General features: G+C 35.4%; 3 protein-coding genes across 3 annotated transcripts in view; 2 read left to right on the top strand and 1 right to left on the bottom strand.

Moving 5' to 3' along the window:
• Positions 1-16,592, bottom strand: part of LOC128246025 (uncharacterized) — a 33,042-nt gene extending 16,450 nt beyond the window's left edge. The window contains exons 1-5 of the mRNA XM_052964235.1: positions 16,292-16,592; positions 12,639-13,032; positions 11,608-12,492; positions 2,570-2,664; positions 886-991 (exon numbers count right to left, since the gene is read on the bottom strand). Of these exons, the coding sequence (XP_052820195.1) occupies positions 886-991; positions 2,570-2,664; positions 11,608-12,492; positions 12,639-13,032; positions 16,292-16,592 (1,781 nt within the window). The remainder of the gene's footprint in view (positions 1-885; positions 992-2,569; positions 2,665-11,607; positions 12,493-12,638; positions 13,033-16,291) is intronic.
• Positions 16,593-18,976: 2,384 nt separating this feature from the next.
• Positions 18,977-20,000, top strand: LOC128203330 (M-phase inducer phosphatase 1-like). The gene is made up of 3 exons (XM_052904716.1): positions 18,977-19,012; positions 19,247-19,588; positions 19,836-20,000. The coding sequence occupies exons 1-3, from the start codon at positions 18,992-18,994 to the stop codon at positions 19,998-20,000; spliced, it is 528 nt and encodes a 175-aa protein (XP_052760676.1). The 5' UTR covers positions 18,977-18,991.
• Positions 20,001-22,638: 2,638 nt separating this feature from the next.
• LOC128246024 (M-phase inducer phosphatase 1-like) lies at positions 22,639-23,944 on the top strand. The gene is made up of 3 exons (XM_052964234.1): positions 22,639-22,968; positions 23,194-23,535; positions 23,780-23,944. Exons 1-3 carry the CDS (start codon positions 22,639-22,641, stop codon positions 23,942-23,944), a joined length of 837 nt encoding a protein of 278 aa, XP_052820194.1.
• The last annotated feature ends 503 nt before the right edge of the window (positions 23,945-24,447 follow it).

Genomic DNA, 24,447 nt, shown 5'->3' with positions numbered 1-24,447 from the left:
ATGTGAACTGCTCAGACCTTGCCTGTTTTCAATGTATTATCAAAATATATGTTAAAACTTCAGATTTATTGACATTATTAGAGTGTTCCACATCATTAAAGACACCAATGCTATGTGACAACACCTTCATGTGACTAGGTATACCATATATAGCAGCATTCATACTGGGTGGACTGTACAATGTTTATTTACAACACCATTGGTCTTTGCCAAATTAAGGGAATCAGTCTTTGTTAGGTTGCAGAAAAAGTGCATCAACAGAATGAAACCCAGGTAAGAGCTACCCTTTTCCTAACATGCACCAGCGATGTGACCCTGTAATTTCCCTACCTAAAAACGGGTAGCATTGTCATTTATGAGGCAGTAGATGACAGTCAAGAGTCTGCCACAGATCCGCTGTTATATGGGCTTGCTATTAGGTTTTTAAAGCACTACGGTAGTGCTTCCACCTACAGAGCATGGATTTCATCCAAGTTATAACTTAAAGCCATAAGTGTTACTGCTAGGGATAAAATGATGATCAAGTGTTGTCAATAATCGATTGCAAAATCTCTGAATCTATCATCATATGTGGCGTATTCCTTTAGAAAAAGCAAAATAGTGTACAACAACTGTATTAATAATTTGGTATTAAGCTAAAATATTACTGGTCTTGAATATATACTTCTTTACAAACAAAACACAGCAGAAGATTTTGCATTCATGTTTTTACCATTAGTAGTAAACATCAAACAGCAGCTTGTTATTGTTTTGTACCATGAAGTTTAATCCTCTTTATGAAGTTTTAATTTCAATTGCATATGGAAAATTGATCGAAAGGGTTTGAACGACTATTTCCAATGATCAATTCTGATTTTGTATCAATTTCAACTCCATCCCCCTTACCTCGCACTGAAGTCTGGGTCTATAGGCGCCCAGGCCAGCACCCTGATGTCCCGTGGCAGGTTCCTGTTCAGCACGTGGCAGTACCTTATCTCCGTGGTCTTGTCACCTGTTATAGTTCAATTAATAAGATTTAACCAATATAAAAATGTTACATGTGTTCTTTACACCCTTAGCATCCTATTTATTTTCTGCAATTCCCTGCCCTCTATATAACCTGTGCCAATTACTTAATATATTGTTGCATTTAGTCAAATTCTTTCTGAAGACAAGAGCTGTCACAGTATGTGACATTGACCTACGAACAAGGTCAGTACATGAAATGTTGATCTTGCCTTTACGTGTCAAATACATATGGCAAGTTATTTTAAATTGCCTCTGAACATAAAAAAATACCACCCATACTTGACAACCTACACTGTTATGTCCTTATATTCAGAATTCCCTTGTGAATAAACACTTAGTGTATCTTTCACCTTAGAGGTAGGGACATGGGTCTTGCACACGACACGTCTTCGTATGTGGAACACATGTAGCAAGTGATTTTAAAATCTGTCCATACAAGGGAAAGTAACAGCCCTGACACGACAACCTATACTCTATGTCCTTATATGCAGCACTCCATTGTGAATAAACACTAAGTGTGATCTTGACCTTTGAGGTAGGGACACGAGTCTTGCACGCCACACGTCGTCTTGGTATGTGGAACACATGTGGCAAGTTATTTTAAAATCTGTCCATACAAGGGAAAGTTACAGAGCTGGACGGACGGACGGACGGACGGTGCGATTTTAATATGCCCACCTTCGGGGGCATAAAAAATCAATTTTGTATCAGTTGTTTTTATTTAATCTTTAATGCAGCAGAGTGCAAAAATATAATCGTAAAAAAATATACTTTGAATAAATATGTTGTATAAAGTACAAAGCTTATTACATGTGGCTCTCTCCCTTGGCTTGAAAAAGTACAAAGCTTATTATATGAGGTTTTCTCCCTTGGATTGAACAGCAAGTTTATATCCTAAATCTGTTATTTTTTGTTGTGACGTTATTTCGTTGGAATATTAGGTAATTTATTTGAATATAAGCTAAAGACAATTGTTATTAAGTAAAACAAGCACTAATCCAAGTCTGGAAATGTTCACTTTGTTTATTCCATGTTAGTTACAAGTTGGTCATATTATGGAATAAATTTCAAATTGGTCTAATTCAATGAGTTACCTGTCCAAATGCACTAACACCCTTGTCTGTTCGACCACACCGACTGTAACATGCTGACTCTCTGAAAAATTAGACTCTTAGTAGTCTTACAGTGTTTATATAAAAACCGTTTTATTTGTGATTTAAACAAGTTATAAAAAGCCTCAGAGTACAGAAATTGCTTTCATTACCAATTAAAATTTGACATAAGAAGCCAATCGGTTATAAACTTTCATCACTTGTAATAGAAAGCGGGGCCATCTTAATAATGAGCGTATGACAACAAATTGTAATGTAAAAAAATCATTTAATTGCTAACATGCAAATTCAAAAAGACCACGTTTTAAAAGTATCATTATTTTCACCTTCTGAATGACTAGGGTAATGATACATTATCAAATTGTGTCAAACTTTTGTCAGAGTAACTGAAAAATGTGCATACTTGGACTCAATAAGCTTGCACTTTATAAAAGCCTCAAACAGTTCACGTTCAATGGTGTGCTCTGCTTCCTCTGTGCCAGCATATCCTGTGTAGTCGTGGCCGAGGTACATGACCTTCAGTGCTACATGACGTATGGTGTACCTGTGAAAGAAGTCGTAAAAATATATAACATTCAATGTTCAAGAATAAAACAACCTGAACATTTTTGTAAACAAACTGAAAGTGAACATTTATTTATACAAAGTAATTTTGATTTAAGGTGATATACTTGTTGAAGTCAATGGGACGAAACTTCTTTTTCCTCTTCATAGCCATGCGGGGCATAGGTGGAGCTACAGAGTTCTCTTCTTTGACGGCTCTCTAAAGCACCTTCACATGAGTCTCAAGCTGACGGATTCTCGACATCAGCTCCTGCAAAATTGTACTTAGGTTAATTGCAGGCAATAATAAAAGCAGTTCCAAGTTTTACTTAATTGGGTAATACTGATAATCATACCAAATAATCAATATAATATATTAGGTCTTCTAGTATTTATTTTGTGAATGTTTCATCATAATGCATTTATTATGGTGTGACAAAACTCACAGTTTGTAACTTTTTGCATAAATCACTAGCCTGTTACATATGGTACTTGTGACTCGATTGCCTTGACTTAAAAGGGTAGAACTGGGAAATTTAAAGTTGTCTGGATAAAACTTAGGAAAATAGCTCAATAACCAAGGTGTCTTTTTTGAAAAGAGCTGGGGTATTGCTAGTCCATATAAACAGCCACTTCAGAGTCTTTTGACAATTTTTGTTTTGGCGACTCTACGTGACCATATCTCACTTGTTGTTTTCCTAGCAAGAAGGACAGATCCCAGTGCTAAGTATATTGAGCGGAAAGATAACAGCACCTGCTAGATTGTTTCAAAATGGCGATGCTTTGTTGACAGAAGTCGATCTGAATTAGTGTTAGAATTTGTGTTTCATGAAACACATTTAAAGTGAAATAAAAGTAAGGTATTTGCTTAAAAAATATGTGTAACTTTTGTTGGGGATTTTAACAATGCAGTGTTATATATTATGGAGTAACAGTTGAAGAAAATATTTAACATTGGTTAAATAAGTCGACTAGTGGCGTTTAGGAAACAAAATGAATATCCAAATGTTAAAAAACATTCCCTAAACCCGCATTATTGTGGCCTGAGTGTTGCACTTGGATCTTCTACTCACTATTGCTTCTAAATTCTGATGTTCCTAGAGCAAAACCCTATGTCCCCGCGACTTAAAGGTATATAAAATCAAATCAAAATTATTATCATTCATATATTAAAGATCTTCAAGACACGCGTGCTATCCAATTTCTATATATTACAATTTAAGACCAAAGAAATAAAATCATATCCAATAGTCAGAGTGTCATTCATTGTAGCGCCCGCAGCATTTGCCATGATTTGGGGACCAAAATATATACTCGTTTGGCAAATATCCCACAAACAGGTGCGCGGGCAAACCTATATAAACCCAACAATAACAACATTCAGTAGTGTAGAGTTGTGGGACCACTCTAGATGTCATTCATCGCCGGTTTCGCGGGATTTTCATATTACAACACTATTTCTCGTTATGTTCCTTGTTTTGTCCGAAAATTAAATCCGGAATTACCTACACATACAGTGGCATGAACAGTAGCTCAAATACATGGAAAAACATAATTCAGCTTGTTGAATACAATATAACAAATAAGAGAAAAAGCTTGCTGAGAAATATTGATATAATAATACCTGTTTAGACATACGAAACATATTTTAAGATTAGCAAATCTCAACGTGATTTTTTTTTGTGATTGAAAAATGCCTGTTTGTGAAATATGCAAAATTTACAACAGCATCCAATTTCTTTACATTTTCCAGATTCTTTCCGAGAATGACCAATCATATATGCTTGATGTGATCTGGTGTCAACATATTATATATTCATGACTTCCTATCTGTGACTTTAAGATACGTAATAGTTTCTTGGTAAGAAATACCATAGGATTATTAACCCTGAAATTGACCTCATATGTAGGTTACAGTCAACTAATTTTAAAGAACAAACATCAGCTAATAAGTTAACTTGCATGTAGCTTTGAGCAGGTCAAAACTTTATTGTTTAGTAAATATGTAAAAAAGTTACATACTTAGAAATAAATTTATAATAATAATACTCTTAATACTGACATTTGTTACACTTTTAGTTTATATTAGTTCAAATCATTGTTGAATGTTTTTTTCAGTCATTCAATAATTTATAATGATACTATTATTATGTAAAAAACTTGAATAATGCCAATGCACTATTTTCATTAAGCTTTTTTGCAACATCTTTATAGTTTTAAGAACATACTTTTTTATTTTATGTCACAATTAAGCCTGAAATTTGGGTGACATTAGCATTCACCCAGGCTGTCAAATTTTTAAGACTTGGGCTCCTAAGTTAGAAAAAAGAATCCATTAGGAGGTTGTGCAGCCATCACCTTCAATTATATTTTGTGACTTTGGCATTCAAAGGATTAGTGGTGGTGGTGTAAGTAGTTTATACTCCGGGTCCCGGCATGAGCACATTGAAGGGTCCCAGAGTGAGAGTTCAACCACCGCACACCTATCCTGGGCAGAACCAGTACTAGGTGCCTTCACCTCTGCAAGGAACTGACAATTTCTGTACGTGCCAGGGGCAGTGGTACAGTGCGAATGGTCGTAGAAAGCATTTCATAACCAATAACAACAGAAGTGACCTGGTCCGCCCGGGAATCGAACCCGGGTTCAGATTCAGAGTCCAACGCTCTACCGATTGAGCTAACCGGGCGGATATTCAAAGGATTAATGTGAGGGCTACCTATATATGTACAAGTTGAATATAAAAGGATTTAATTAATATACATTTATGTTTAAAGCTGCACTCTCACAGATTGAACGTTTTGATAACTTTTTTTATTTTTTGTCTTGGAACGAGTCATTTTTTGTTGAAATCAATGCAAACCAGTTATATAACCATATGTTTTATGCCATAAAACATTAATTTTCAAACGAAAATATGAAAATCTGAGATCTGATTTTTTGTCAGCAACCTTATATCATTGGCTTACAGATATTTATGCAAATATTTGCTCTTTCCAAGACAAAAAATAAAAGAAGTTGTAAAAATGGTATATCTATGAGAGTGCAGCTTTAAAAGTTTTTTTTTTGAAAGGTTCTTAATTAATTTCATTACTTTTGTTATAACAAAAGAATAAGTAATGTTTGAATAATTGATTTGCAAGTAAATGCACATAAAGAGAGCACTATTAAATCTATGGAAGAAAACATCACCCAAACCCCTTCATGATACCTCTGAATATTAAACAGCAATTGCGCGTCATAATTAAGAATTGATTGCTCTGTTTCCCATCATTATATTACTCATTTAGCCAAGATACCTTGAATAACATTTCATGTATACCTAAAACAGTAAACCTAGAGTAATTAACCACTTTTTATACCCATTAGAATTGTAAACGGATGTTTTCTTAAGGTCATCAATCAAGTAAGCTTGTCATACGGTGACAATGTATAACCGACATAACCATCTTAGAAAAGGGTAAGCTTAAAATAGCTTGTCATGTTACTTGAACATGGATACAAGTTGTTTAGTCTGTAAGGCGAAGTTAACGCACTCTAACAGGAAACTGCAATTATAAATGTCGGGAAACCAGGAGTGTACCGCAATATTTGCACACATCAGATATTTAAGTCAAGTATAAAAGGGTAAACCATTTCCCTGACATATTCCAAAGAGGTCACTTACAGGGTTACCTATTTTCCGGGACTGTACCCTAGCCCAGAAGTTAATGATTTGTTGTCTCCTCCGCAGGGCCAAGGGAAGTATCCCCGCCTCTTCCTCGAGCATGCATGCAGGGGTACAGGGAAGGGCTCTCAGAGCTATTCGAAGGGCTTTATTTTGTATATTTTTCAAGATCTCATCAAGGCAAAATATGACAAGGGTAAACATAGAGCGATGCCTTTTGGCGCTTACACCCAAAGCATTGTTGAGGAGGCCGGGCTCAAAGATGTAAGTGTGGCAGACCTGAGGCCGTCTAAGGTTCCTCCGTGGACCCTCCAGGACCCTTCAGTTGACATTTCTATCTCTAAAAAATTAACGAAATCAGACTTGCCGCACCTCGTCAAAGCTGAAACTCTCTCTCATATTGATCAAAATTATGCTGAGCATTTAAAAATTTACACAGATGGATCTAAAAACCCAGAAACCGGCATAGTTGCATGTGCCTTTTATATTCCATCCAAAAATATCAAAAATATTAAAAGACTCAGCAACCATCTCTCCATATTTTCGGCTGAACTTTTGGCAATTAAAGATGCACTGGACTGGGTTATCAGTGACAAGCCCATACATACTGCTATCCTCTCAGACTCGCAATCATCATTGCAGTCTATACAAAACAGAGGTAGCAGCTCCAGACCTGATTTGATAAAAGACATTTTGGAACATTCTGGAGAAAAACTTAAAGGTTACCATGGTATGGGTCCCAGCTCATGTCGGCCTGAAGGGGAATGAAGTGGTTGATGGGCTTGCAAAGGAGGGCCTCAGGCGTGTGAAGGTGAATGATCCGGTCCCTCTTGCACCCACAGAGGTCTATTCACTAGCCCGCCAGCACGTCATAAATGAATGGCGGTCGGCGAGGACACCTAAAACATACATTAATACATTTGATAGGACCTCTGTGAGTCTCCAGCCTCCAAATAAATATTCTAATTTCTTTAGAATTGATAAATGCATAACGAGGCTGAGACTGGGCACATCACATCTCCCAAGAAGTGCTGGGAAATATATTCTCAAAAGTGATCCGAACTGTGCTCGGTGTTGAGTGACCTGTGACACTTTCCACATTCTGTTACACTGTGACACTTACAGGGGCCAGAGGGCAGAACTTAGGGCAGCCCTAACTTTTTCTGGTTTGGATTATAATATAAACAATATTCTAAACCCCAGCAAGGCTGCCCAAAAGTCTGTCTTCAGGTCACTTGCCAAATTCCTGGTTGACTGCCAGATAACCGACAAAATTTAGACATAATATACAATGTGTTGTATATCATAATATACATTATGTTACATTATTTTTAATTATATTTTTATTTTTATTTATAAAGGTCGGTTGTCTGGAAGCTGTCGGTACTTTTAATTAATTGCCCCATAACTGGATTTAGCATTCTCTATTAAATACTGTCAGGAACAGTCTACTTTATATGTTGTTCATTTTTGAACATCATATATATATAATCTAAGCTATTATTTACATATTTAATTTATATTTTATCTTATTTAATTATTAATGTTACCCCTTTTACCGGCAGCTTTATCCTACCCAGGTCAGGTGTCGGGACGGTTCCGTTCAGTACCCCAAGACTCCTAGCAAAAATAACATTTAATTATCTATCATAAATTGAAAATTATCTATCATAAATTGAAAAACTAAGTGAATAATACAAGGCCTAGCCAAATATTCTTAGTAACAAATTATACTGGTTGGAAATTAGTAACAAAACTTTGACCAACCACAACTAAATCTTAAAAGCTTAAATAGTAGCCTTACAATTTTGTTTACTATAATCTTTATAGTATTCACCGTGGGAAACACATTCCAACGGTCACGTGATTTTCATTGATCAAGTTTGTTTGTACTCTCGATCGTGAGAAATACCTATCGATCAGTAGTATATATCGTAGTCATATAATTGTGCACACTCTGACCCGTATAAATACTACTAGTGGTGTGTGTTTTATTTAACAATCATTGTGAATTTAACGGTAAAATTACCCTTCGATAGTCTGTCTGTTTAATCCTCCGCCATTGAGTGAATTTGTCACGTGACACTTTCCTCCCACCATTCGGAACTCCTCGGCCATTTTTTTTTTGTTTTTGATAAAATGGCCGAGGAGTTCCGAATGTCCTCCCACATGGTATCTCCTTCAATGGAGAGTATTCAAGTAGCCTAAATCATGGCACCCGGCGAACTCATTCTTTTCTCTATCCCGGGGTGCGAAAAATAGTAATACTGAACGGATCCACCCCTGTAGAATAGCACAGGCATTCACATTTAATTCTTTTTTTTATTTTTCAAGCATTAAACCCCATACATTTATGGGAAGAAGGGCTTCGGGGAGTTTGTCTATATGTTGTTTTAATAATTCACCAGCCGTTGTATATTATAAATTTACCGTTCCTCCGGGATGAGAATCCTTTTTATGTAAATAATGTATATAACATTTTAAATTATTATATAATATTTTAACAGTGGCCCTGAAAAGGATCGTTTTCTTTCTTATAGTTAGTAAAGTCTTTGTTTATGCCAGTACTAAACTACCATCCGGAAACGGATCTAATATTAATAGCGATATTTTAAATACACCCTGGAGGATCAACCAATCTATATTTTATTTCATAATTTAATCAATCCTTGGCAACGCTTTCACATATTGTAACACCATAGGATGGAGTCTTAAGCTGGGAATTGTTATATTCTCCATCCTGGTTTGCCTGGTTACACAGCGATACTAGTCCAAAAAAATAAAAAAAAATAAAAGAAGAAGAAGAATAACAACAACAGTTGGACACTTATATATATACATGTATAACACACTTTTCTTTATCTTATTTTATTTTTTATTTTTTTATTGAATATCGCTGTTGTATTATAAACAAGAAAAAAAGAATTCACTGAAAGGAGAAAGGAAAAAAAGAAAAAGAAAAAAGAAAAAAAATTCAGGCAAACGCACTGAGGCATAGTCCTCAGTGCAAACCAGCATATACCGCCCCCATCTCTGGTGGGGGTGGTTTAGGAAACTAACTAGTGAGAAATCTGTCATTTAAAAACAATAAATAAAATTTCTCACTAGCTAGTTGTTATAATGCCAAGGATACGTTGTATATATAAACACTTACTATTGTAAAGAATTTTAAAATTTAGACATTTTTTTTAAATGTAGGCTGAGCCTAAAATGTTTGTATATGATGTATTTGAAGTGTTTGATTTTAATGCGTATGTGATAGATTCTTAAGATATTATTTAAATATTGAATTTTTAACCAGAGATTTATACATACTGTGTAGGAATATTTATATATATACAGTCCAAAGCACCCACGCTACGATTAAAGACGAGATGTTTTAAATGTTATTAAATCTGTAGAAATACTGTAAAACGTAGCGTGCTCGCCGAATGGGTATAACCCGATGGCGAGGGTAAATAAGCTCACCCCCCCCCCCCCCCCCCCCCCCCCCCCCCCCCCCCCTGACATATTCATTGCAACCATGTATTAAGTTCATGAGTAAAATATATATCAATGAAAATCATTCTCATTTGAATAAATAATGAACATGTATGATTCAACTTAATAATTTTAATTGTGATGCAAACTGAGTGTGAATGTATGTATAGAATGTGTGTATATTTGCATTGAATATATTCCCATTTACAACTTAAACATTAAGAGCATTTGATAGACAGTTAAAGAGCAGTTCTAGTAATGAACAAAGCATTCTTGTCTACATTTTTCCCAATCACACACAATTACTTTTTTAATTTTTGGGAGATATTCACCTCACGTCGGGATCGAGCGCAAACCCAGGGGAATCCCCTACCACCAGCCCCATCCCCATGTTGGATTTATGGTTGAACTTGTCAGCATTAACCATACCAAATGGAATGGCAAGTATGACATACATGACACATCCCTCCACGGGGGGCAAAATCCCCCGGAATTCCGACCCATCCCCTGGTCCCCCGGCGGGGGATCAATATCCCCTGGAATAGAGATTTTTAAAAAAAATCTTTTTAACTCTAGCTCAAAGTTTAAAGTGGAAAGCATCCATATTATTATGAGTGTGAAATTCCATGAAGGACAATGATGACTAAGTCCAAAAATTATTGTAATTAGAGTGTGTTTCTATATTTATTCTTATATCATAAATGTAGATATTGTGCAAGATTTCGCTGTGTTAAAATCCCCTTTTGTTATATCAAAATCCCCTGGAATTCAAACCAAAATCCCCTGGTAAGCCAGGCATGCATGGTATGAGGAATTTCTAAGAAAAAATGGTTTTATAGTTCAGGATTAATCTTTTTAACTCCAGACTATTGTACAGAGGTAAAAATTGTTTGTTGAACATATCCATAAAAAAAGAACAGAAGCAAGTACATGTACCTTGAAATTAATATAAAAATTTGACTTTGGAAACAATTTCAAAAGGGATCTAAGCCCCTGCTTTTGTGCAAGAATCCCTCATGCTCAAACAGACCCCAAGTTATTTTTCTGATTGACCATTATAAGCTGTTAGAAACACTGTATAAAAAAGTATGTCAAATATAAAAGTAAAACAAATAAAATCATATACAGGTGTGTACTATACAATCCTTTCATTCATTTCATCTATGATAAAAACAGCAGGCATTTTTGGCAATATAAATTAATTTCTAGATTTTCATCCCTTTTTTTAAAGGGGGTGCTGCATGTGAAATTTTTAAAAAAAATTCTAGATAACTGTTGTTTTTTCACTGTTGAATAAGAGACCATATACATTATACATGTGTTTCTAGATGAACCACGAACATGCTTGTAAAAATCTCCTTTCTTACATTTGAATGTTATACAGCGACACTGTATGTATGAATAAACGCTGTTCCCGGACAGTTCGGACAGATATGCAAATACAGACCCTAGATCAACATTTGTATTTGAGTCAATAAAATTTAAGGGGCCGAATAAAGATTTTGGGTGGGAATGAATATCTAGCTATTAATTTATAGTCGCCTTAAGGCAATAGATTTCAAAAATACAACAAGACTTCTTTACCTTTTCATTTTTTGTTAGAGAACTTGTTGCATCAGTTATACCATTGATGGCGCTGTTACACAGACCATTTACCATGTCGAGTCCCTCGTTTTCTTTATTACCATTGGTTGAGCCATATTGAGCAGAAAGAGGAGACAACTCCATTGGTTCCTGCAAGTCTGGTTCATGCCCGTTGGTCAATTCATGAGGAAGATCAAGTTGCCTCCCTTCCTTACAAGCCGGCCAGCTTGAAATAACTTTGTTGGGTATCCGTCTGTTGGTCAGAATCGAATTTTGAAAATTGTGAATTGCGTGTTGTTAAATTAAGAGCAATTTCTTCAGAACCACTCTTAAGATTTGCCACATTATTTTTCTCAAGCCTATTTTTTGCTTTTTGGAAGACATCGCTCTGGATCACATGGTTTAGTGTCTGAAGACGTTTGAATGTCTTAGATGACATAACCTTTCGGTCTATGAGATCATCAATGGAGCGCTTTCCACATAAACCCTCTTTTGTGACAGAAAAGTTGTCCTGCTTTATATCATTCACATTTTTCGATAAGTCAATTACATTTGTCTCATTCCTCTGTGGGACACGCATTGTGTGAGCGCTTTTACGACTTTTTGCTCTCTCCATAATTCTGTTTTGAACCTGTCCAAGTGTTTCATGATTTGCCTGTACACGACCTGAGGCTTCTCTTTTGATTTTTGCCTCTATATCTAGTGATTTTTGAATATTGGCATTTTGGTCTCTTGCAAATGGTGACCTCTCCTTGTGACCTTGGCTGCTGCTCTGTGAGGGGGAGTGGCTGCTCTGACTAGAGGGACCTGGGTTTGGTCCCTGGAGTGAAAACAGGAGAGGCGGAGCTATCAAGGGGAATGCTTGAGAAAACGCGAGTACATTCTGGCTCTGTAAGTCATGACTGGACGGTTCTTGTTTAATATTGACTAGAGAAGGGTTTATAAGGTTTAAGTTGGAAGCGTTAGACACAGGAATGTCTAAGTTTGTCATGGAGGTCATGTAGTTTATGAGATTTGCTTGCAGCATTGAGCTCATTGCTGGGGTCAGAGATGGCACTGGTTGTAACATAGATGGCAAGGTTTGGCCCGCAGCTTGCAAACTTGCAGACAATATGGCATTGTTAGTGTTCATATCTGTGGCACATGGGAACTGACTAGGTGTGATGTTCATAGAAATGGCAAGTGAAGCATCATTAGAAAAATTAGATGACTGTTGAGTCAACAGTGTTGACTGGATACAGCTGACGTAAGTTCTTCAGCTGATTCACTGTTGGGAATTGAACCCAGCACATAATTGTAAGTTGTAGCATCGGTATTTGAATCAGGCCGAGCTGGGTCCATTTTTCCATTTCCTTGTCCTTTCTCAGCGGTGAGTTTCTTAAAAGGCTTCGGAGCAAGCTTTCGGGGGGATTTTGGAATGGTTGGAAGCTTTACTTTGAAAGAGCTTGTAAAGTCTGTAAGTTTGGAATCAGACACCATTGAGGCATGCTGGGAGTTAACTTTGAAATCGCAGTCTTTTCCGTTAAGTTGATCATGACTTCCAAGCTCCTCAACAAACCAGAAATTGACGAAGCCAAGCATCTGGGTGAGCTTGATTCTGTATGAACAACGGTGGCCTCGCATTTTCGTTTTGTCGCAGCCTGCAAAATAAAGAGTTTACAAATGTTTTACTTACTCCTACGGTTGTATCAGACTTAGTTTAAACATATTTGTTTCACAACGATTGTGAAACAAGTTATTACAACATTATATTAATCACTCTCGTTGGCACGATTGGGGAAAACCAGAGAACCCGGAGAAAACCCACTTGTCCGGCTTGGTGACCACAAACCAAACTCACAAGCGCCCAAGCCGGGAATCGAACCCGGGTGGGTCACCTAGGTGAGAAGCGAGTGTGCTAACCACTGCGCTAACCGGACAACCGAAATCATATCAGACTTATTGTATATACAATTCACTGTATACTTTCTGTTCAATTTCTACATGAAATCATGATAATAAATGAATGCACTTATGTTAACAATTTAGACTATAACATGATTGATGTGTCTTCAAAAACTTTGACCTGATTTGAAAAATAAGACCAATTAAAATTCACATTGTCAGTTCACTGAGTCATAATAATGGTACTGTTTTATCTCATAATGTCTGTATAAACATTTTAACACTTTAACATTTGCCATAAAGGTGGTATTATGAAAGATATTTTTACAAAAAAATAAATAAAAAGTTTAAAAAAAGTTCCAGCACTCATGTAACAACTTTTATCAAGCTTTACCCCCCTTGAACAATTGGGCAAGTCTTAAAAATCAGTCTTACGAGATAATAAACTTTATTTTAACTGATTCAAATATGAATGATTAACATTATCTGTTTTCGTAATTAAGCTTAAAATATTATACAATAAGAACATTAATTAAACAGAAAAAAATGTCAAAACAGAAAAATATCTGGATTAGCTTAATTTTGTTTTTAATAAGATTAGCTAATGTATGCATTAAAATCATATATAGTTGCTATAATATTTGCTATTTTAGCATGATTTGGTATTTTTCCCAAAGTCAAAAATAAATCTTGATTCCGAAGGAAGAGACGGTGAAAATAATTCTAAAAAAAATACTGAACTAGCATCATTGCGTATTTATTCATTCACAGGATTTATATTCAATTAATTGGGAAAATGTCATGAATTTTGGGGGAAAATGAACACTTTTTTATTTTCTTATATGACACTGGTGTAGAAGAATGGTATTCACTAATGTCTTTAGTCGGAGTTTTAGACTCGGGCTCAATTTTTTTTAAAATCTTAGTTGTCTCAAAATATATGTTATAAAATTTATAAGAAAATAAAAAATGTCTGTTTGATAGTAGAATATTTTATTTGTAACAGGTACAACGATTTTTAACATTTTTGCTTCTGTGATAGCACATTTACCACTTAATGAATATTTGGAATTCTGAGTCGGAGTCTTAAAATCAGACTCAATACACAAGTGAATACACCCCCTGTAGAATTATTGGCATATTGGCAAATTTTGATTGGGCCAAACAGCAAATGCATTGTCATCTCAATATTTTTGAATAATTTATTCTTTGTCAGAATGGGATTTATTACAGAAATAGTAAGACTGGAAATGTTAGACTAAGTTTATTCGAATTTACAGATAAAAACTAATTTGATTTCCGACACTTGCTTAGTATTCAAGTGAATTTCCTAATCTTAGCGATACATTGTCATACACTCATAAATAACTAAACATAAATAGAAATGTTCTTATAATAACTAGCGACCTGTGTGAAAGATAAGCAAGGGAAATAATTACGGTGAATTTGTATTTGCTTGTATATATTTTATGCTGGTAGAAAATGCCGCGGGCAGTTTTCTAACCCCATCACTTGTCAGGCATGTTTAAACTGTTGTTTTATTCATAGAAAGCAAATTATTCATTCTGATACATCAGTGTCAAACATAAGAGCGTGCATGAAATTATCGACTTCAATGTTTAAGCCAGGTACATTGAACCCTGTTTGAGGGTTGAGAAAAAATGTAACATGACAGTTTTGTGGACCCATAGCAAGATAATTACCAGGTTATTGGCTCTTTTCACTTTAAAGCAATCATAATTATTCATTATTGGTTGATAAGTTATGGTCAGATTCCATTGTTTCAGTTTATTATACGGTTAATGATGTAAAATTGTAATTTTCTGCAGAACTCTGTAGTGTTCTTTGCCTTAATTAAAGCTGCGCTCAAACAGATTGAATGTTTTGACAACTTTTTTATTTTTTTGTCTTAGAACGAGCAAATTTTTGCGTAAATATCTGCAATATCGGGAATTTTTATGATTTTTTCTTTAACCATTAGTAACATAAATATAATGCATTAATAATAATACATTTAGCTATAAAACATTAAATGAGGAATGGAAATATGAAAATCTGCGATCTGATCTTTTGTCAGCAGCCTTTCATCACTGGTTTGCAGATATTTACGCAAACATTTGCTAATTCCAAGAGAAAAAATAAAAAAAAAATGGAAAAAGGTTAAATCTTTGAGAGCGCAGCTTCAAAGGGACACAATACAGATTGATGCAAAAATATTTTATTTTTTTATTTTAATGCATTATAATTTCTTAGCTCATTTGACTGTAATGATCAAAACAAAAACAAGCCATTGATTGTGTAGATATAAATTTATAAGCGATATGTTGTCGCTTTTTTGACTTAAGAGTTTGAGGCCACGTAGCTATAAGTTGAAAAATCCCGTTTATAAAGTCTTATACTTTTTTTCCTGTACACAAGTCAAATGTTTTTTATCATAGTGTCAAATGTGCTATGCATTAAAATAACAAAATATCTTTGCCACGTTCTATATTTGCCCCTTTAATAAGTAAGTTGACCAATTGAGCATCTACGGTTTTGGTTTAAGACAGCGCACGACATATTTATTTGGCAGTTAGCATTCCAATTCAAAATACTTTTTTGATGATTTTAGATGTCGAACATAATTCTGAAAAAAAACACGTAGCTCCAACCTTTTTTTCATTTCATTTTTTCATTTATTCAGTTGGTTAAATGTTTAATGATTTTTTTTCCTTTGGCAGTTAGCATTCCAATTCAAAATACTTTATTGATGATTTTAGATGTCGAACATAATTCTGAAAAAAAAAACACGTAACTCCAACCTTTTTTCATTTCATTTTTTCATTTATTCAGTTGGTTAAATGTTTAATGAAAATTTATTTTATTTTTCACTCAATTCTATGGAAATTGAGGGTCAAATAATTTTATTCTACATAAATATTCTTATTTTTCTTTACATAACAATTAAATTATTATAAAAAAGATATGAAAATTACTTTTGACATTAATTATAAATAAAATAGAACATTCTGTTACCTGGTAAGCACAATCCGTAGCTTCCGCATGCCCGCTTACATGCCGTGGTTCCACTGCAATACAGTGTTTCCCTGGCAACGACAATCTGCTTGGCATTCTTTACTCGCCCAGCACGAATACTTCCATTCGTCAAAACCATGCGGCCAAATTCTGTGTAAGCAAATTGGTCATCAAGAAACGTTTCACCTTTAGTCATGTCGACATAGATTTTGTGGACTTCTATCCCCTTTCGAAGCATGCATTTGCGATTGAACGTTGGTAAGGAATCAAGATATTCCTTCAACTGTCCGCATGGAACCATGGTTTACTAAAACGTTAATGTGAAACGGCCTAGAACAGAGTCCTTGGGAGACCAAAGCGCCGATCCTAAAATTGTGGAATTACAAGTGTCGTGCAAGAGAGGAGACATTTTTTTAAAAAAGATCATCTCACTGCAGAAGTGGGTGAGTTTACTTTCGAAATAAGTTATAGAGAAAAAAGATTTTCTTAACCTTATAAAATCAAAAACCACAACAACGTTACATGTTTCACAAAAGGTTCTGGCAATTAGAATATCTGATGACTGATGCTTTTATCATATTCCAAGACATTCACAGGGTCAGTGAAACCATTTTCATTAACGAGTAATACTTCGTTATTTAATGTTCTATAAAATAGAATAAATAAAGCATTGACTTTGACTTGAGAATCTCAGATACGATCAGTTATTTCAATAAATGTAATTTCAAAAGGAATTTATTTCATCTGTACCGGCGCCATGAATACTGCTCTAGGTTCCTTTACATTTAAAAGTTTTATCACCATATGACAAACAATATTGTCAATTAATAGTCACTCATCAGAGTGACGATGGCAAACACAAACTGATTGATGAGCCGTTAATTGGGCCAAGTTTGAGATGGGTTTGTGACGATTGAACAGTCTTTGCGTTTTCAATATTAAACACCTTGCTCTAATATCATAAAAAATACTCAGGTCAACGCTGAACTTTAGTTTCAACTCATTTTACCGAATAAAAGCATCGTATGTTACACATTATTGTTTTAACTATTTTTAAAAAAGAACATTACCTCATAGAATGTGTCGATTAAAACATTGTGTCAATGTTTCAAAGATAACTTATACTATAACAAAAGCATATGTTGGGGTAATTTTCAACAGCATTGAGTTGTTCTTAATTACATTGTATGCTGTAGAAAAAAGTTCTTAGGAATCTTGACCAAAGTTTGAATCAATATTGTCAATAAGAGAACACAATTTTAAAAGTTGTGAAAACATATACGATTTTGATAGTTTTTATAATATACAGTAAAATTGGTTGAGATTGAGATATGACTTTGTATTTTTGTGATATTCGGCCTGAAATATCGCAACAACAAAAACACACACAACAACAAAAACATCTTAGTAATAAAATTATAAAAGAAAACAGTTCAATAATAATTTATAATCGTGTAATGCAGTTGTCGTACTTTTCAAACATTTTGTGTGCATTTTCTGTGCGGGTAGGGGGAGTGCAAAATCCTGCTGCACTTAATTCAAAATTATACGATGTGATACTCAACTTTTCGTTCTAATTTTAGGCTTACTTACTGCATTTGAAAACACATATAACTGGCCGTAATCTATTATTTATAAACGCCTCAATTGTGACATTTTCTACCAACTTAATAAAACTGCTATTACTTTGAAAGATGATATTAGCAAAAGCAATACATATTGTCATTTTCTGGTTTCTGTCTGCATATCTTCTAATGACAATAAAGTTTATATCGATACAATCTAATATTCTACTAATGTTATCTCATTAAAAGTCTCTTTCATCTTAAACATCGCCATGAATATTGCTCTTGGTCCAATACCTTGTAAAAGTTTCATCACAATCTGACAAACAATATTGTCCAGCAATAATCACTCATCAGATTGTCAATGGTTAACACTAATTGTTTGATGAGCGGCTAATTGGACCGCGTTTGAGGTGTTCAGTAGGTAAATGAGCGTTGACTTGAGCGGCTCAGAGCGTCCGCCGCTCCAATCATCGTGCTTGAGTGAACAGCTGAATTATCTTAACGCTTTTGACTCAGATCGTATATAAAACAGCCGATCTTCCAAATTTCATCATATCTCTACCAAACGTTTACGTTTACACAACTTACTTAGACTGAACTGCTTTTAATAGAAATTTCAAAAATGCCTCCACAGAGTTTGGATTTTTGTTCCGTGTCACCGTTGGCCCGCCGCTTCGCAGCGCAGTAAGTTGATTTTATTGTTGTTTATTATCATTACATCATTGTGAAATTTTTCAGTAAACAATAAAATAAACTTGTTTCTTTTGCTAGCACTCCAAATTGATAATCCGATATGACAATAAATTGCTAACTTTCCAGAAACATGAGAAAGAAGCTTTCCGTTGACCACGATCTGAAATCAGAGGAAACAACATTGGAGGAAATTTTCTACAAGAACTTCAACAAACGTAGGATTGACGTCAATGACGTTTACCATGATCAGAAAAGACGCCGAACTTCTGAGTTCCACCCGAAGTCATCCCAAATCAATGACGTCATCACAAATGAGAGCCGATCGTCTACGAGTGACGTCATTCAGGCGGTTGAACGGCTGTCGACGAACTCCGACCTTGTGGCAGATGGGTCACGGGACAACGGGCTCCCGACCGTGGCCGGCAAACACAAGGATCTCATGGCCATTTTGCCGGAAACGGTGAGTTTTGTTTAATTTCTAAAGAAGCTTAAATCAGTGTTCTGAATAACAGAGTATTTTAGGCGACAAATGCCTTTTTACGTTCACATCCAAAATGTATTAATTTCTTATAATCCCCTCTTCAATAGAAAGCTTTCATTTTCTAGATAAGATTTTAAAATGCTAGTTATTATTATTTTGAAAAGAAAATGCCATCTCAACATCCTCATCAGAAAATGATGCTATATTTTTCAGATGTCAGCTGTACTGAATGGCGACTACGACCACCATATCGATCACTTGACCGTCATTGACTGTAGATACCCGTACGAGTTTGAAGGAGGCCATATCCGGGGCGCCATTAATCTCTACACCAAGGACTCCATCCGGAACTTCCTGAACGAGACAATGACCTCATCAGAAAAGAATCACGTGATCGTTTTTCACTGCGAGTTCTCATCAGAACGAGGCCCAAAGATGTACCGCCATCTTAGATCGCTGGATCGTGAATCGAACAAGGATTCTTACCCACAACTGAACTTCCCAGAGGTTTACCTCTTGGAAGGCGGATACAAGGAGTTTTATCACCAGTTCCAGGTATGTGCTATATTTAATATTTTATTGGTATAAATTTGTTTAGCATGTGGACGTTGGTTTCTTATTTCCAAGGCGAACGATAATGCACGCTGTACCCGGTCACATTTTCTTGACTTAAAAGAAAAAACAGTTAAGAAAAATAATAATTTAATTTTATATTAAGATATTCATGTTTGACATACATATAATTATTAAACTATTCACACCAATAATATTTAAATATGTATTGTGGTTTTTCTCCTTTCAGGACCAGTGCTTTCCCCAAATCTATGTTCCCATGTTGCACCAGGAGCACGTGGACGACTTACGTCACTTCCGTGTCAAGTCCAAGTCGTGGGCGGCAGGCGACAAACCACGTCACAGATCACGTTTAAGTAAATCTGCTGGAAGTTCTCTCAGACTTACCTTCTGATTTAACAATGGTCAGCAGCTGATAAAACTCGCCATTGGAATACCTGAAGTTGACTGGATGCATGCCACAAATTAGCCAAAGTTGACATGTCATTCGCCCATACGCAATCGTACCAACATATGTCATTGTTTTGTTTGTTATTATGTGCTGTTATACTTTCTATTCTCGTTCCTTTCATATTGCTCTCTCTGTCTTTCCGAAATACGTTGAAAATATGTTTTATTATGTTTTAAAATCGTTTTGTTTTGATTAATGGTTCAAACTGAGTTTATCAAATAAATTTGATTTACTGGTATTTGTTTTGTGTTTCATAACAATGATACTGACGAACGTTCAAATTTCAAAACTTTAGTTCACCCAAGTTGTTGGACATAAGATTTACCGTTAGGTGTGCGTAACTTAGCGCGTTTATAAGCACAACGTCAAAAGCCTCTATTTATTCTGTTCAATTTGGTGTAGAATGCGCACTTCCAGGGGTACGCACAGATCTTTAATCTCAAATTCTGGTACAATCCAAACGGGTTCGCATTTACTAAAACGTTAATGTGAAACGGCCTAGAACAGAGTCCTTGGGAGACCAAAGCGCCGATCCTAAAATTGTGGAATAACAAGTGTCGTGCAAGAGAGGAGACATTTAAAAAAAGATCATCTCACTGCAGAAGTGGGTGAATTTACTTTCGAAAGAAGTTATAGAGAAAAAAGATGATCTTAACCTTATAAAATCAAAAACCACAACAACGTTACATGTTTCACAAAAGGTTCTGGCAATTAGAATATCAGAAATCACAACTTGGTCTTATGACTGATGCTTTTATCATATTCCAGACATTCACAGGGTCGGTGAGACCATTTTCATTAACGAGTAATGCTTCGTGTTTTAATGTTTTATAAAATAGAATAAATAAAGCATTGACTTTGATTTGAGAATTTCAGATAAGATCAGTTATTTCTATAAATGTAATTTCAAAAGGAATTTATTTCATCTGTACCGGCGCCATGAATACTGCTCTAGGTTCCTTTACATTTAATAGTTTTATCACCATATGACAAACAATATTGTCAATTAATAGTCACTCATCAGAGTGACGATGGCAAACACAAACTGATTGATGAGCCGCTAATTGGGCCAAGTTTGAGATGGGTTAGTGACGATTGAACAGTCTTTGCGTTTTCAATATTAAACACCTGGCTCCAATATCATAAAAAATACTCAGGTCAACGCTGAACTTTAGTTTCAACTCATTTTACCGAATAAAAGCATCGTATGTTACACATTATTGTTTTAACTATTTTTAAAAAAGAACATTACCTCATAGAATGTGTCGATTAAAACATTGTGTCAATGTTTCAAAGATAACTTATACTATAACAAAAGCATATGTTGGGGTAATTTTCAACAGCATTGAGTTGTTCTTAATTACATTGTATGCTGTAGAAAAAAGTTCTTAGGAATCTTGACCAAAGTTTGAATCAATATTGTCAATAAGAGAACACAATTTTAAAAGTTGTGAAAACATATACGATTTTGATAGTTTTTATAATATACAGTAAAATTGGTTGAGATTGAGATTGAGATATGACTTTGTATTTTTGTGATATTCGGCCTGTAATATCGCAACAACAAAAACACACACAACAACAAAAACATCTTAGTAATAAAATTATAAAAGAAAACAGTTCAATAATAATTTATAATCGTGTAATGCAGTTGTCGTACTTTTCAAACATTTTGTGTGCATTTTCTGTGCGGATAGGGGGAGTGCAAAATCCTGCTGCACTTAATTCAAAATTATACGATGTGATACTCAACTTTTCGTTCTAATTTTAGGCTTACTTACTACATTTGAAAACACATATAACTGGCCGTAATCTATTATTTATAAACGCCTCAATTGTGACATTTTCTACAAACTTAATAAAACTGCTATTACTTTGAAAGATGATATTAGCAAAAAGCAATACATATTGTCATTTTCTGGTTTCTGTCTGCATATCTTCTAATGACAATAAAGTTTATATCGATACAATCTAATATTCTACTAATATTATCTCATTAAAAGTCTCTTTCATCTTAAACATCGCCATGAATATTGCTCTTGGTCCAATACCTTGTAAAAGTTTCATCACAATCTGACAAACAATATTGTCCAGCAATAATCACTCATCAGATTGTCAATGGTTAACACTAATTGTTTGATGAGCGGCTAATTGGACCGCGTTTGAGGTGTTCAGTAGGTAAATGAGCGTTGACTTGAGCGGCTCAGAGCGTCCGCCGCTCCAATCATCGTGCTTGAGTGAACAGCTGAATTATCTTAACGCCTTTGACTCAGATCGTATATAAAACAGCCGATCTTCCAAATTTCATCATATCTCTACCAAACGTTTACGTTTACACAACTTACTTAGACTGAACTGCTTTTAATAGAAATTTCAAAAATGCCTCCACAGAGTTTGGATTTTTGTTCCGTGTCACCGTTGGCCCGCCGCTTCGCAGCGCAGTAAGTTGATTTTATTGTTGTTTATTATCATTACATCATTGTGAAATTTTTCAGTAAACAATAAAATGAACTTGTTTTTTTTTGCTAGCACTCCAAATTGATAATCCGATATGACAATAAATTGCTAACTTTCCAGAAACATGAGAAAGAAGCTTTCCGTTGACCACGATCTGAAATCAGAGGAAACAACATTGGAGGAAATTTTCTACAAGAACTTCAACAAACGTAGGATTGACGTCAATGACGTTTACCATGATCAGAAAAGACGCCGAACTTCTGAGTTCCACCCGAAGTCATCCCAAATCAATGACGTCATCACAAATGAGAGCCGATCGTCTACGAGTGACGTCATTCAGGCGGTTGAACGGCTGTCGACGAACTCCGACCTTGTGGCAGATGGGTCACGGGACAACGGGCTCCCGACCGTGGCCGGCAAACACAAGGATCTCATGGCCATTTTGCCGGAAACGGTTAGTTTTATCTAATTTCTAAAATCAGTGTTCTGAATAACAGAGTATTTTAGGCGATAAATGCCTTTTTACGTTCACATCCAAAATGTATTAATTTCTTATAATCCCCTCTTCAGTAGAAAGCTTGCATTTTCTAGATAAGATTTTAAAATGCTAGTTATTATTATTTTGAAAAGAAAATGCCATCTCAACATCCTCATCAGAAAATGATGCTATATTTTTCAGATGTCAGCTGTACTGAATGGCGACTACGACCACCATATTGATCACTTGACCGTCATTGACTGTAGATACCCGTACGAGTTTGAAGGAGGCCATATCCGGGGCGCCATTAATCTCTACACCAAGGACTCCATCCGGAACTTCCTGAACGAGACAATGACCTCATCAGAAAAGAATCACGTGATCGTTTTTCACTGCGAGTTCTCATCAGAACGAGGCCCGAAGATGTACCGCCATCTTAGATTGCTGGATCGTGAATCCAACAAGGATTCTTACCCACAACTGAACTTCCCAGAGGTTTACCTCTTGGAAGGCGGATACAAGGAGTTTTATCACCAGTTTCAGGTATGTGCTATAGTTAATATTTTATTGGTATAAATTTGTTTAGCATGTGGACGTTGGTTTCTTATTTCCAAGGCGAACGATAATGCACGCTGTACCCGGTCACATTTTTTCTTGACTAAAAAAATAAAACAGTTAAATAAAAATTTAATTTTATATTAAGATATTCATGTTTGACATACATATAATTATTAAACTATTCACACCAATAATATTTAAATATGTATTGTGATTTTTCTCCTTTCAGGACCAGTGCTTTCCCCAAATCTATGTTCCCATGTTGCACCAGGAGCACGTGGACGACTTACGTCACTTCCGTGTCAAGTCCAAGTCGTGGGCGGCAGGCGACAAACCACGTCACAGATCACAATTAAGTAAATCTGCTGGAAGTTCTCTCAGACTTACCTTCTGATTTAACAATGGTCAGCAGCTGATAAAACTCGCCATTGGAATACCTGGAGTTGACTGGATGCATGCCACAAATTAGCCAAAGTTGACATGTCATACGCAATCGTACCAACATATGTCATTGTTTTGTTTGTTATTATGTGCTGTTATACTTTCTATTCTCGTCCCTTTCATATTGCTCTCTCTGTCTTTCCGAAATACGTTGAAAATATGTTTTAAAATCGTTTTGTTTTGATTTATGGTTCAAATTGAGTTGATCAAATAAATTTGATTTACTGGTATTTGTTTTGTGTTTCATAACAATGATACTGACGAACGTTCAAATTTCAAAACTTTCGTTCACCCAAGTTGGTGGAAATAATTTTTACCGTAAGGTGTGCGTAACTTAGCGCGTTTATAAGCACAACGTCAAAAGCCTCTATTTATTCTGTTCAATTTGGTGTAGAATGCGCACTTCCAGGGGTACGCACAGATCTTTAATCTCAAATTCTGGTACAACCCAAACGG

The sequence above is a fragment of the Mya arenaria genome, chromosome 9, assembly GCF_026914265.1.
Source record: "Mya arenaria isolate MELC-2E11 chromosome 9, ASM2691426v1".
NCBI classification, from domain to species: Eukaryota; Metazoa; Mollusca; class Bivalvia; order Myida; family Myidae; genus Mya; species Mya arenaria.
The sequence above is the reverse complement of the archived record's forward strand: the minus strand, read 5'-3'. Positions and strand labels throughout refer to the sequence as shown.

Bases quoted from the DNA above. Each gene is read 5' to 3' on its own strand.
- LOC128203330 (XM_052904716.1), top strand. From the start codon at position 18,992: ATGGCCATTTTGCCGGAAACG. The intron at 19,013-19,246 runs GTGAGTTTTGTT...TATATTTTTCAG, and splicing joins TGGCCATTTTGCCGGAAACG to ATGTCAGCTGTACTGAATGG. The intron at 19,589-19,835 runs GTATGTGCTATA...TTCTCCTTTCAG, and splicing joins AGTTTTATCACCAGTTCCAG to GACCAGTGCTTTCCCCAAAT.
- LOC128246024 (XM_052964234.1), top strand. From the start codon at position 22,639: ATGAGAAAGAAGCTTTCCGTTGACCACGATCTGAAATCAGAGGAAACA. The intron at 22,969-23,193 runs GTTAGTTTTATC...TATATTTTTCAG, and splicing joins TGGCCATTTTGCCGGAAACG to ATGTCAGCTGTACTGAATGG. The intron at 23,536-23,779 runs GTATGTGCTATA...TTCTCCTTTCAG, and splicing joins AGTTTTATCACCAGTTTCAG to GACCAGTGCTTTCCCCAAAT.